The 15,033-nt window shown below is 35.2% G+C and overlaps 2 protein-coding genes, 1 long non-coding RNA gene and 1 other non-coding gene across 4 annotated transcripts; all 4 read right to left on the reverse strand.

The window, feature by feature from the left end:
• Positions 1-479: 479 nt before the first annotated feature.
• On the reverse strand, positions 480-559 carry TRNAL-UAG (transfer RNA leucine (anticodon UAG)). The gene has a single exon. It is a non-coding gene; the product is annotated as a tRNA-Leu (tRNA).
• An 859-nt stretch (positions 560-1,418) lies between these two features.
• Positions 1,419-4,268, reverse strand: LOC111007480 (CASP-like protein 4A2). Its single transcript, XM_022279863.2, has 3 exons — positions 3,516-4,268; positions 2,388-2,523; positions 1,419-1,844 (listed from the first exon to the last, which is right to left on the reverse strand). Exons 1-3 carry the CDS (start codon positions 4,148-4,150, stop codon positions 1,650-1,652), a joined length of 966 nt encoding a protein of 321 aa, XP_022135555.1. The 5' UTR covers positions 4,151-4,268; the 3' UTR covers positions 1,419-1,649.
• Positions 4,269-6,247: 1,979 nt separating this feature from the next.
• Positions 6,248-11,747, reverse strand: LOC111007120 (protein EXECUTER 2, chloroplastic). Its single transcript, XM_022279324.2, has 11 exons — positions 11,246-11,747; positions 10,577-10,693; positions 10,430-10,495; positions 9,908-10,014; positions 9,755-9,836; positions 8,437-9,138; positions 7,987-8,113; positions 7,721-7,890; positions 7,532-7,606; positions 6,799-6,891; positions 6,248-6,711 (listed from the first exon to the last, which is right to left on the reverse strand). Exons 1-11 carry the CDS (start codon positions 11,576-11,578, stop codon positions 6,610-6,612), a joined length of 1,974 nt encoding a protein of 657 aa, XP_022135016.1. The 5' UTR covers positions 11,579-11,747; the 3' UTR covers positions 6,248-6,609.
• A 1,243-nt stretch (positions 11,748-12,990) lies between these two features.
• Positions 12,991-14,678, reverse strand: LOC148210537 (uncharacterized). Its single transcript, XR_015791852.1, has 2 exons — positions 14,558-14,678; positions 12,991-14,150 (listed from the first exon to the last, which is right to left on the reverse strand). It is a non-coding gene; the product is annotated as an uncharacterized LOC148210537 (long non-coding RNA).
• Between the last annotated feature and the right edge of the window lie 355 nt (positions 14,679-15,033).

Raw genomic sequence — 15,033 nt, forward strand, 5'->3', positions numbered from 1 at the left:
GAAACAAATAAACTCACATATAAAATATATATTTTCGTAGCTTTGAATCTCACCAACATATTAAAAAAGAACTATGAGCCATACAAAATTAAGTTATGATTTAAATATTTTTAAATATAATGAAGGTACAGATAGCATAATTTCTCTACGTTATAATCTATAGTAATATTATAAAAGATATGTGATTTGATCAAGAGCGGAAAAAAAAAAGAAAAAAAATTCCTAAGAAGAGAAGCGACGTGTACATGAGGGAAAAGATTGGGTGAGGTGAGGGAGACCGATTTGACAAATCGTGGAGCAGAGTATGGGACGGCTCATGGGCCAGCGCAGCTGTCGTCTTCTCTCTCTCCTCTTGTCGGCGTCCCAAATTATGAGAGGGTTTCTTTGGGCCCAATATGAGCCCAATCTCGAAGGGCCTTTCGTAATGGGCTATCATTCCATTGGGCCGGTAAGAATAACAAAATTAATTCCAAAACTTGTGACAGCTGTGGGATTTGAACCCACGCCCTTTCGGACCAGAGCCTAAATCTGGCGCCTTAGACCACTCGGCCAAACTGTCTTGTTGAAAATCGAATCTCTTAATAATTATTAAAATCTATTTTTAATTATACCTTACGGTAAAATTATTACATTGTTTTGTATTTTATAGATTGTACGGATGGATACTGCAATACATTTCATTCAAAACTTTATAGACATTTTTGGAACAATCTGTTGAAGAACATATTTGAAGATTTCCTTATTTTTAGGGCATAATTAAATTTTATTTATAATTCAAGGGCCAAACAATTATTGTAAATTGTAATTAGGATATAAAATTACGACCAAATGAGGAATATACACGCATATAGTTTTATACTAGAACACAAAACCTCATTTTATTTTCTTCTAAAAAGTTACAAATATTAGTTATATTAAAGTCGACCCAAAAAATCTCAATTCAAGGTCATTCTTTTGGAATTACAAAGATATGTAATAAAAATCAGGTTAGTTTAATCAACAACCAAAAACAAAATATAAGAAAGACATGACAAAAATCTGGAGGAAAAAAAAAGTGAATAATATTTTATATTATCTGGATTTTATTTGTTTGAATTATTTGACTGTGCTTTATTAATTAATAATATAAGACATGACACCGAGAGGAAAAAAGTTTCAACGTTATTTTCTTCATGATGAAGTTTTATAATACAAATTGATGACACTTTGACAGGTGGATAGCATATGTAACACTGCCCACTTTTTAAAACATAGAGAATTGTAATCTCTATCATGCCTCTAGTGAACCAAAGAAAAAAATAAATTAAAAAGCTGACCATGAAAAAGGATTATAAAAAAAGAAAAAGAAAAAGAAATACTGCAAAAAGCTGGAAAATAAATGCTTATGATGAACCATGTTCATGTTCTATCATTCTATATAGGGGCCATTTGCTGCTTAAGAGCATAGAAGCTTCATTTATATGCAAAAAAAAATATCCAATAAAAATAACCCAACCGTTTTACAATTTGGTATCCTCTTTATTGTAAGGTCAAAAGCTAGCTATGATATCTCTGTACAACATCAGAAAAAAAAAATCATAATAATTTTGGATTGACAATATAAAATTTTCTCTTTGCAGGGAAAAACGAACATGGCTGAGATTTTAATTTCACGCAGGATCACGGGTACAAAGGTTGTAACCAGAGATAAGCGAACTAAAGGCAAAAGCAACAAAGGCAAGGAAGGACATGCTGACCGATGCAGTGGCCATCTGCGTGAACTCGTCTTTTCCCCAATTCGATTGCCAGTCGTCCACACGGGTGGCGGCCGAAGATGACGATGATATGAGAAGATATGCTAGTACCTGCCAGTATATAGTCAACAGAACAAGGATTACATCATCGGTTGATGAAGAACCTAAGCCACAGAGTAGCTAACAAATCTCGGATATCAAGAAATTACAATTTACGACTCAAGAAGGGAGAAGACTTGATGACCAGATCAGCTACAATAATTTACTCCCAGTAATTTAGTAATTTAGATATTTGAATTAGACAGAAGTTTGAACCATCCACATCCACTTCCGCACAATCAATCATTAGAGAAGACAAGAGATCAGCAATCAAGTTCATCTTCACTCGAATGATTATTCTAATTTCAGTTCAGTGATCCTCAGTCAATCTATACAGCATAAAAAGTACTCTAAGTGCATGTGTTCTTCCAAGCAACATTACAAATTCAGCGAGTTTCTTCTAGCCCAAGTATGCTAATTGCTATTCATCAGGTTATAGTACTGTACTAAACAAACCACAACCGTAGAAACACATTAATTCATTGGAGCAGTGAAAACATGGCTATAGATATTATTAAACAATATTCATCCAGAGCCAATATTTGCCCAACTAACCTGATCCACGAAGAAATCAAAGTGATAGCGGAGATAATGACGTATCATATGTTTTTTCTTGATTAGAGTATAGACAAGATCAAACGCTTGAAATGCCGCATATATAAATGCAATTACATTCACAGTGAGGCAGTACCTGTTAACAAATGGACTTAATTAGATAATATAAGGCAGGGAAAAACATATAAACTAGTAGAAAAGTGCAAAAGGAAGAGATAATTTAAAATGAGATTCTATATAGGTACGGTTCTCACATTATAGCACGGATAATTGATGTATTCTTGCAATACAAGGGAAGCTAAGAATAATGTCATGCATGACTGATCACAAAAAGGCATGGAAATTATGCAACAACACTGATAGTGAAATTTCTTCCACAACAATCCTTCAAAGTTCACACACTTCAAATCATGCCAAAAATCAACATGAGGACCAAAAACTTGTAACTCAAAGCAGCAAATGGCTTGGGAAGGAATAAAGGTTTCCATGTCAGAATATGTACCAAAAAGTTGTGGATCAGACAGAAATGAATAGTGTAGCTAAAGAATTCTTTTGGATTGTTGAGATCATTGAGAATTTTACCATCAATGGGTTGGAACGAAGGTGACACCTCCATTTTTTAACATGGCACTCGTCATTTAGAATGATCAAGACGTACCTTGAAATCGAAGCTACAATTAAAGCACCTACTCATGTGATGACAATGAGGTACACACAAGAAACAGAAGACTCTCAAAACCATTAATAACAGTGACTATTTCAAGCCCTGACACTCCTTGGAAGGAAATTAATAGTATCCAAATAATGGAAAACTAATAGGTCCGGTAAAATCCCTATGAGGTCCCACTGATCATGCTACAAGTTTAAGATTAACAATGCAAATTTAGTTGACGCAAACTGAACAAGCTAAAATAGTTACATCCACACAGATTAAACCGAAGGAATTGAACAAACGACACTTTTTGTCAATTCAGAAGCAAATTATCAAAATTAAATGTACAAATTCCACAACAGCCAGAAGCAACACCAACTCCAACTTGCAATATTCTCTAGTTTAATAGCCTTAAGATAAAAAAGCCATAGTCATTAGGCGTCAAGAAAATTGTGTAAAAACAAAAGGAAAAAAACCTGTATTCCTTGTAACGATCAAAGGAGTCACCGCTCCAACCCTGAGTCTTATCAGACGCCATAACCGAAAAAGAAATCAAACAAACTGCCACTTCACACACTCTAAAGCCTAAAGCCGCCTTCGTTAACGCATCAGCCTTCGACCTCCTCGGTGCCGGCGCCATTTGCTTCGGCGATCTCCCGCCGCCGCCACCACCACCACCCTCCACTCCTCCAGTCGCAGCCGGCCCCACCTTCGTCACCGACTGCGGCACCTCCTCCCTCATTGCCCGATTAAACATAACCTTAGACGAAGTCGACCTATCCGCCGGGAAGTTGGCGTTCTCCGCGGGCGGCTTCCTGGAGTCGGCGTAGGGAGACGGAAGCGGCGAGAACTGAGTACTCTTATCAACAACATCAACCACAACAATCGCCTTAGAGTTATCAGGCAGCTTCTCAGGGGAGGTATCCGGAGAGGCATAAGGAGGCGTCTCGGGAGGGTCGCCGGCGTCGGATCGGAGCGGCGAGTGGAACCGCAGTGGCGAGTGAGGAGACTCCATATGACTGTGAAGCGACGACTCGGAATTTCTCGACGACGACTTCCTCATAGACGACGAGTCGTTCGATCTCTGAGTTTTCAATTTCGTCTCAATCATTTCGTTCCAAGTTTCAACGGATTTTATTGAAAGATTTAGAAGAAGAATTGAAATTTAAGGAAGAAAAAAAAGGCTGTTTGGGAAGTCGGGAAAAAGAAAGAGTAAAGGACTTTACTGAGACCCGTTTCTAAGTTCGCGTTTCGTATTTTTGGGGCTTAATCGGGTGGGGGCCACGTGGCGCCATCTGATTAATGGTTACAAAAGTTACGGTGGAGAATATATTCCAGTGCGGCACAGAGTATGGGATTGGAATAAGCAGAAGGACTCTGATTACACGTAAGGTTTCTTCATCTGACGTGGCGGAATGTAATTTGGGGAAAAAGGTTGTGAATAGTGGATGCTACCGTATTTTAGAGTCTCTCCGACAAAGTAAAGTGAGCTGCGATTCCGTGTCAATTTATTTTTTTTATTAATCTTAAACCCCTAAACTTTTGTCAAATTGAATCTGGCGCGCTGTTTCCTCTACCTCTTTACGACGCCGTTTATTCCACGAAATTAGGGTCCTGCTTTCTTATTTTGTAATTTAAATATTGAAAATTCTAAAAATAAGATGTAATAATATTTCATTTGTATTAATGTGAAACGTTCAAGATATAACAGATTATAATATTGTAAAAATAATAATTCTTACGAATTTTATAAAGTTAATAAATTAAGTAATATTATTTTATATCAAACTAAATATTTAGTTGGTACCAATGGTTAGTTTACAAATATATTTTTTTGAAAAAAAATAATAAAATATTATTTCCTATTATAAACTCTATTTGGTTGAATCCATTATTTTTGTATTGCTATTTTCATATTACCAACCATTTGAACCATAAGTTTTCTAATAATGAAGAACGAAAATATACTCTTTTCTTTTTTTCGTGATGTGAGCATAGTCCACTGGTCTCGGTATTACATATCTTCTTAAACATTGAAAGATTAAATCTCCCCACCTCCATATGCTAAAAAAAGAATTACAAGCTATGTTGTGTTGTCAATAGTTCTCAAACCAAAGATTGTGTTGTCAATAGTTCTCAAACCAAAGATGATATTGCAACTCGTACACAACTATTTTGGTGAACATAATAAACAACATACAATTTTACTTTTTACTTTATCCATAATATCTGTGCTATCTTATGAAATAATTGTCTAACTTTAGAATATTTATTTTGTTGTCAACCTGAGTATAACATGCTGATAAACCAGAAGGTAAGAGTTTCAAATCTCACTCACCTTATTTCTTAAATTTTAAATAAAAGAATTTTTTGCTAAAAAAAGAGGTAATTAATGTGTACTAAAAAAAAGTGAGAATTAGATATCGCGACTTTTAAGTCGGAGATAGGTGTCTTAACCAATTGAGCTATGTTGAGATTGAAATTTAAGAGAAGATTTGCTAGACATTAATTTGCAAAGGGGGTTTGATTATAATATAAGGTGTAAAGATGGTTTGACACAACAATAATGACGACCTGCAATTCCCTTCTCTCCTGTTTCAAAACATATAGTTTTATAGTTTCAGCAACAAAAAGTTCAAAAAGAGCAAAACTATAGAAAGCAGAGAAAAGCAAAGAAAGATTCCAATTTGAAACACCAAAAAGACCTTATTGTCCCTTGTTGATTTGCTTCTCCATGTCCATGGCATCAATCAAAGTTTTGAAAGCATTTGAAGAAGCAGACACAGCCACAACTCACTCTACCACAACCACAACATAAAGAAAGCCATCATTTTGTAATCTTATGTAGTGGACCTTTCTAACTTACCCACTTCACCCTTTACACTCTCAACACACCCAAGAAAAGCATCTCTCTCTCTCTCTCCTCTCTCTCTTCTTGACAGTAAGCATTTTTCTTGCTGATCAACAAAAAGGAACCACTACCAATGCCTTTTCTTCTTTAGCTTTAACCCTACTCTCTACTTTTCATTCCCAATCAACTTTAACCTTTTCTCCATAAACAAACCCCCCTCCTCCTCTTGTAATTTAGCAATGAATTCAAAAGCTTCCCAAAGCAAAAGTTGAGTGCTTTTTTCATTTAACATCCATGAGGAAGAAGAAGAAGAAGAAGAAGAAGAAGAAGAAGAAGATATGGCTGTGGTTTCAAAAGTTCACTGAAAATTCACATATTATTGACTAGATGTCAAACTCGTCCACAGGAGAAAACTCACAGTCACAGCAACTCTTTCAGAATCCACACCCATTATATGCTAAAAGTATCAAAATTTGATGATATATACCTCAGGGGGAAAAAGTAGTAGATAAACTAGAGATTATGAAAGACCAAAATTTTGCCTGTAAAGAAGAAACAGCAGTGGGAAATACGTAGCCGGAAGAGTCGTGTTTAATCGAACCTTTTGTTACGGAGGCTAGAAGAGATCTACTTTTCTTTCTGTTGTCAAGGCAGGCACTACCACTCTTGTGATTCGAAGTGGAAATTGAACCTAGTTGTGAAGCAGAGATTGACGTGCATCACTCTGGTAACTTCAAGCGGTTGAAGAGTACAAGGAAACTTTGCTCTGGAACGACATAGAGGAACCCGAGATCTGCACCTTTGACATATGGCCCAATACCCTGCAGTATTGAAGGTGGAATCAAATGTACTGATAGGATACTAGTAATCTATCAGGTTCTTAGTGAAATTCTTATGAGTTGAATTACCCTGCCATTTAGTTGGAGAAGTTCTCCATCAACCCACTGTGGATTTCGGAACCCAAATTCTGCTATTCTTCCTTGACCCTTATAGCTCGCAACCTGGATAGGGTATAAAAGGTTTTTGAATCAGTCTGACTAGAAAGCAGGCTGAACAGAAGATATTAACAAAATTTAATGTAGGTGTGGAAAAAAAGCCTCTCAACAAGCCTTCTTTAAAATCACCAAGTAACAAGCCTCTCAACAAGCCTTCTTTGAATTTAAACTAGTTAGAAACTATTTGTGTGTATTCTCTAAATGTTATTTTTTGAAAATCTTTGTAAACTAATCTTTTTGAGCTGTTTTTCTTTTGTCAGCCAATCTAAATACAAGTATGTGGTATGGCATTTCTTATTCTTATATTTCCATCTACTAATTAAATATTATCCATGTTCAATATATGAGTTGTTAGCTTAGAAAACAACAAAGAAAACACATGTCCTGTCAAAGCTGTTTTTTTTTTTTTTTTAGTTAGAATAAAATTATTAAAAAAAAAATGAATATGATTCCCAAATGGCCTCTTGCATTCTTCTGAATCCCTGAATGACACTTTGGTAAAGTCCATAATACAAATACAAATACAAAATTTCTCAAGAGAAGATGACGATTATGCTTATGACAAGAGTTAACTAGAAGTCAAATACTACTAACTGGAAAGAATTCACTAGCAAACAGGAAAGTAGAAAGGACATGTGATATATACCACTCCCAGTTCATCGGGATACATCCCACGGTTGGAAATTCGATTTCCTCTCCCAATTTTAGCTCGAAAAGTGACCTGAATTTAGAAAAACATCAGGTCTAGAACACCATTACTAGTCAACACATGCAAACAGAAAACTTGTGCTTGCACTTAACGAGTAAAATCATAAAAATAAGATTCAAATTAGACCTGGCCAGCAGGAACATTAAGATCACCAGTCAGCTTTACTGCCTCTACATACTCAAAGAACTCCATATCTGAAGTCTTGTCCTCGTCATCAACATCATTCCAATGCCCGAATTTGCGCCTCAACTGCACCACCTCAGTGCCATAAGGGCCAAATGCACCCACATAGAGACCTGGACCACACAACAAGCACATTGACCATCTAGACATGTGGGTGCTACTAATTTTTAAAGCACAAAAGAAAGGAAACAAAAGAACGATAGACTAACCATCAAATGGATCGAGGTCCCCTCTCGATGTGGTAATCCGATTGAAAGTAGTATTTTCAGATAGTTTACTCCGCTTCTGTGCTTGACTGACAGCAAGTTTGACTATCTCACGAACATTCCTTGAAACCTAAAATGAAGAGGTTCCATGATTTTACAATTAAAAGAAATTACCTTGATAGAAAACCCTAAATTATGTAGAAACATACCATATCCTATATCAAGTAATCAATTTGAAACTTCTAACATTTACCCTCCTCCTAGAGAACAAGACAGTTGAAAACTATAACAATACCATAACATACTATTTGATTAGAAATCTCACCAAGTCTACACCAAGATTTATGTTAGTCAGATTATTCAATCTATGAAACTTATTCTATTTCCTTTTTCAAAAAATATATTAAAAATAAAAAAGTCCTACCCCACTGCACTGAATATTATCCACCTCACCTTTGGAGAAACCTTATCAACGCCCCAAAATGCTTTGGCAACGTCTGCTGGCATAAGCTCAGAGACACCTTGGGCTGCTAAAGCTGCCACTTTGACCTTGGAGACTTTATTTTCAGCAGCATCAAGATCTAGGCCTCTCCCAGGAATATGCAGCACAAAAGAATCCCTATCCATATCCTTAATATAAGCTGGATGGCGTACAAACTCGTCCTTTGTAGGTGTCTCTTCACTGTTATGTACAACCCCACCAATATAAAGCTTCATATCCAAATCCTTTTCATCATCACTGGCATCGCTATTCTCTCCTAATGAAATTGCCTCAGGCTGAATGTCATCTAACTTATCAATTTCATTGTCAGAATTCCCACTAGTCCCTGTGTTCTCGTTACCTTCTTGCATCAACTGCTTGACAGAGTTAGCATCCTCTATGACTTCCTCAGGAACATTGATGTTCATTACTTTAACTTTCAGTCCTGGAATTTTGTCTTTCAGAAAATTTATCACACCCTTTATTCCCTCCTCAGTAGCTCCTTCCATATTAATGCCCTTCTCCTCACTTTGCTGCTCTGTCTTGCTTTCATTCTCTGGAATTTCTACAGCAGTTTGATTCTCAACTCCAGATGTGGAGGGGCTATTTGAAGGTTCAGATGGTGGACTTGTTGGGATTGTTGAATTTCCTTTGGATCTTTGCAAGTATACTACCTGCAACAGATTCATATTGAAATAGTCTCTCATTAACTTTTGATGTCAGATACATGGTAATAGATAATAGCATCAGCCCCTACTTAATATTATACATCAATGTAGTATTTTGTTAGCTCATGTAACAAATAAAATAAAATGTTATCTGGTTCCTCATGATGTAATAAAGCCAAAGAAATCAAATTAGAAATAGAGGTTAAGCATTACACTATGGGTTAAACATAATTTAACTCCTTAGCAATCAAAATCCTCGAGCTCCAATTTTGTAAAAGCAAGAACTCATTGCAAGTTATTTACGCTCTATTCATTTGAACACAGAAACGAAGATTAAATTTGACCAAGTAGGCAACATATGCACATTTAGTGGTGTCTACACTAACACTGAAAAAAAAAACATTAGTGTTAGTGTAGACACCACTCAAATTATCTGATAACTTTAATGTTAGCCAACAGTTTCTGAAGCTAAAACAGAAGCTTCACATAGATACTGCAAATTACTTTTCCAGAATCAGATCAGAAATGTGAAAGATAACATGAGAAGGCTCATAAGACAGATTAAAAGTTCAATATCTTCACATAAATTCAATATTTTCCAAGTGAGAATTCAGTATGGCACCTGCATGACATATCTCTCTTCATCATCTTTGACAACAAAAATCTCAAACATTGGAGTTCCTGGCGATGCAGTAACCAACTGCCTGTGACAAACAACAATTGTGAGTGTTTCCTTAATAATAATGGTGTTTTCACAGGGAGACAAAGATCTTACCTCGGACTGTAACCCCTACCAATAAATCTTCCAACTCCAGGAGTTATACGTATTAATCTGCCAAAGGGATCGTCTGAATCTTGAGAGCACCCCACCCACCAGCCCACCTGCTCAAAAATGGTTCAGATGATGGTACAAAATTTCATATACAAGTAAATATATTCGATTTCAGCAAATATCATGCCATGGTCTAGCGTGGTATTGAAAGGGGCCAATAAGGACACATTGATATTTCTAATAGAAATTATATCAGATGGTGAGAAGAAAAATCAAACGTTCATCTAAGAATGCTATGAGAGACAGTAAACTGGTTCAAATTAAGTGCCAAACTTTCAATGTTTTTCTCCTGATAAGTTGATAACTAAGAAACCACTTCTGTTTCATTCTTCATTAGTAACTTCCAGTAGTTATTGGCAACAAACTTAGGAAGATACGCCAAAAAAAAAACATCTTGATTCAGCAGATAAAGATGATGATGATCAGGAAATAAGCGTGTTTAAGGGTAGAACCCTGCAGAATTACCAATCCACTTCCTGTGCATTTGCACAACATCGATGCATCTTGGTATCGCTCCTCCTCTATTGCACTCTGCAAATGTATAAAGAAATTACATTAAGAGGTAACCATAAAGTTGACAATCTTAGTAAGCAATATAAATCTTGTTTTGACCTTTAACTGGGACATGATTTCAGCAACACTGTCCTTTTGCGTAGTTTCAACAATAGCCAGTTTCAACTTTGCAGCTTCTTCAAAATCTTCTTTCTCAACGGCCTCTTCAAGTTGAAACTGTTACACAATATCTAGAGCTCGTGAGCCAATAACTAGTAAAAGTCCAGCTAAATATGTGAGGACCAACAAAGTAAATATTTCTATCACTTCGTTGATGTATAATATTGAATACGTCGAGAAGTAATTTGGAAAAGGAAAGAGAAAAAATACTGAAGACTGCCACTAGACGAAGGAGTAGAATTCAACATAGAAACCACTTGCAAAAAGAAATGCAGTGAAAAGAAAAGAAGCATAGATGTAGAGACTAACTGTTTAAACTACTACCCAGAAACGTGTTTGTTCGAATTACCCAGTTGACAATTACGAGTATGGAAAGCAAATCAAGTGAAAAAAACGGTTGAAAAGACAACTGAAAAAGAAGAGTGATTCAGCTATCACATTAGAGGATGAGAAGAAAATCCTATGACCCCAAATTTGTCATTATGAAGAATTAAACTCAAGTCTAATCAGAACCCAACAAACAAACTAAAACACAGTTGATAAAACGGTAAATAGAGTCAAAATCGACAATCATCCCAATGAGAAAATTATGAAAGAAGATCAGGGCACCTTGAGCACAGAAGCAAAACTTTCGGCCTGTTCCATTTCGGAGAAATAGCGGCTCCACCGAGTCCAATCCCATTCCAAGGAAGAAGGAGAACTACTATTACTGCAACTCCCATTGCTGATATTGCCATTTCCACTGCAACGACAATACAGAGTCGAATTTCGGGAATTCCTGGATGAAGAAATTGAAAGTTTGCCCTGATTAGTGCAACCCCAGCTCATAATCAGCCTCGAATCATTGGATTTCTTGGCGGATAAATCGAAGCAACAAAAGGGACTGAATTGGAGCATGGGTATTGCTTGGCCGGCAACCCAGGAGGTATTGGCGACCCCCATCACAAATCTTCACCGTTTCGTCTCTCCTTTCTTCTTCTTCTTCTGGTTGCGTTGGATTTTTCTTTTTTGCCGTAGGAGTGAGATGGAGACGATAGAGAGAAGCTGAGAGATTGATGAAAGGATAGAATCCTCTTCCCTCGGATAACTTTTTAGCCTATTAGAATAAGAAGGCCCATCAGATTTGTGGGTTTCCACTTTCCTATATTATTGTTCCCCCATCAACACAAGCAGTCTCCTAATGGCTAATCCTATGCTATTGCTAACACCGGACCAAAAAGGGAATTTTTTTTTATAAAGAATCAAAATCATCCCTTTTTTATGGTTGGTTTGTTTTATTATTTTAGTGTTGCCACCCCACTGTTTCATCTTGTTTGATTAGGGCAATAGAGATTTATATCATTCATAATCTTGGTTGAGTCCAACATCTTTCTAGTTCGATTATTCAATAAAAGTGTTGTCTAGCTGACTAGTTATCTTAAGATGATTATAAATGGTATTATGAGATAGTGAAGAGTCTAATATCTCGATCTCAAATGATAAGGTGAGAAGGTAGTTAGATAATTTTGAATCCATACTAATTTTGAAGACCGATCTACCAATACTTTGTTATTAGCTACTTCGAAGTCTTCTACTGTTATTAATAATATTGTTTCGAATTCATCGTCGCTTTCAAGTTAAATATGCCTTTTTTTCTCTTACAAAAATATACATTCTTTTATGATCTAAAAAAATATTCATTTTCTTGAAGGGTTACATAAAACTAAAACTATACAAATGGTAACTGGTAAAAAATTCTCAATGATATAGCGTGAAATATTGTAAAGTAAATTGTCAAATTATGACAATAAAATACATATGTATCCTTAGCACAAAAATCAACTGAGTGAATGAATTTTAGAAATGAGTAATTTAATACATTAATTACACAAAAGATATCATTAATATGATGTTTGCAACCTTCGATCGAATAGATAAGAAAAAGAGTGATTTTATATATATATATATATATATATATATATATATATATATATTTATAGTTCCAGTAGCATCGTCCATTCATTCTATTCCTGATTCATAATTCGAAAGTTTCTCTGGCTCTTTGCTAAGAGGGGCAGAAGTCCAGAGACAATATACATGGGAGAATACATGGGATTAACCGCTTCAATGAGTTCTCTCATGCTTGGCACCAATGAGTTCTCTCTCGAGACAACAATTCAAATATTCAAGATAAAAAATATATATATCTCAACTAATTAAATAATTGAATATTAAGGTATTTTTGAGAGTGATGGTAGAACTAGTGGTTTAAGTATAATTGATTTTTCAAAATCACTACTCAGTAATACCTTAAAAATTAATTTAAATTTATTTTAAAGCTTTCTTAAAATCAATTTTCTAATTGACTTTCATAATGGCCCAAACACACACTTATCCAATAACTATTTAAGGGGCAAAATACACTTTGGTTCGTAAGATTTAAACCTAATGCTCATTTGATCGATGAAGTTTAAAAAGAGATACTTCTAGTCTCAAAGTTCAAGCCTAATATTCATTTGAGCGTTACTTGACTAACAAAATAAATAACGTGACACTTAATATGTAATGTAATTGGGTTTGCTGATTAGTAATTATATTTAATTTATATTATCTTTTCTTCCATGATTCTACAAGTGATGCAGCAATCTTCTTCTTCATTCTTTAACTCTTCTTCTTCCTTCTTCTCTCTCTTCCTCCGACGATATTTTTCAACACCACTCAACGACCAAGTGTTCCTCAAATCTGGAATGTATATATATATATTTTAATCTTTTATCTTTTTTTACGTACTTTCTGATTGGTCCTTTAGTCAGAGGTCTTATCATACTTAAAAAGGAGTTCGGTACTTGGTGCAAAAAATATACATTTATTTATTGAGCTCCCGAATATGGAATATCCTGCTCCTGCACCGTCACAACAATTTCGGTAAAGTAATAACTGTTGTATAACAAAGTCAACTCAAAATTAAAAGACTTTAAACCATATTTAAAAAGCTTGAGGACTAAAATAAAATAGAATTCAATTCAAACCAATGAAATAAAATCTTCACCAAAACATTAACAGTCGGCAACTCCAATTTCTGAGCCATACAAGATCAATTTGTAGAATTTATTTTGAACCCAAGATATCAGTATTTAAATAAAATTATATAATGCAAGAGGTCATTTTATCAGGTTGGAATTATACTTCAATTCACACTGCAAAAAAGAACTATTTTCAAATTTTAAAAAATGGGGGTTTTTTTTAATGCAACAAAACTGTTTAAACAGGGAAATTTTGAAAAAAGTGTGTTGTGGTTGAATAAATTGATACACATAAGTGAATGAGTGAGACGTTAAAATTTTAATTTGAAAATTGGTAGAGAGAAACAAAAGTTAAATATACGAAAATGACCGACAGACCTGGATTTGGATAGACATTCTCACAGGCAATTTATGGTTCATATGGTGGGGGCTGTGCTGGTCCTTGTAGATGTTGTGGCCAAAATTGAGAGCCACAGAAGCCAGACCAGTCACTTTCTCGTTTCTCCAATAACCTAGAGCCATGGACAAGATAAAACCAAGATAATTAGGGGACAAGAAAGTTTTAAATATCTCTAAAATCCCTTTTTTATTTTAATCTTCTTATAAGTTTAGTAAAAGAATATTTTAATCATTTTCATAGCTCAATTGATGAAAATCTAAATCTAGCATTTCAATGTATATATTTACTCATGGTCAACAAAGTTTGTTTCTCCAGTTTTTTCTCCTGTTTAGACTTAATCCAAACAAGCTTGAACATTTCGTTCAAAATATTACCAAATATTTTTCGAAAGGGGTATTTTAAAGTATTCAAACTTTTAAAAGAACAGGAATATTTTTTAAAGAAAAGGACAAAGTTAGAAGAATATTTGTAGTAATTTAGCCAAAAATAAAATAAAATTAGGGGGACGATGTCAGTCACCATGTTTGTTTGTTGAGCTGCTCCACTCTGTCATTGCCACATTTCTGCTGGAGCACGCTCACCAAATCGGATATTTTCCGATAATTTAGGACCCCACCTGAAAAAGCAAGCATATAAAAATTAATACTGCAAAACATACATTATCATCTCACTTTCTAATAACACCACTCTTATCTGCCGCATGCTTTTGCCCTCTTCAACTTAATGGAAAATTCAATGTTTTAAAACGCAAGTTCAAAAATATTCTTTTATAAAGTTCAGAGTATTCTTTACCCCTTGAGGTGGCCTCGTCTTGTTTCCAACAGTAAAAACCTGCGCCAACCAAGAAATTGAAGTGAGAAACAATGATCAACAATCAACAATCAACACCAACCTTTTCTTTTTTGAGTGATAAAAATCGCGAAAGTTAAGATAAAACATCTAAGCATTCAGAGGCTAGCAATTTCCGCTGGCCATTCCTCAACCCGAACTCTTTT

Source organism: Momordica charantia (genome assembly GCF_013281855.1).
Source record: "Momordica charantia cultivar OHB3-1 chromosome 6 unlocalized genomic scaffold, Mcharantia_2.0 BLBB01000006.1, whole genome shotgun sequence".
Classification (NCBI taxonomy): Eukaryota; Viridiplantae; Streptophyta; class Magnoliopsida; order Cucurbitales; family Cucurbitaceae; genus Momordica; species Momordica charantia.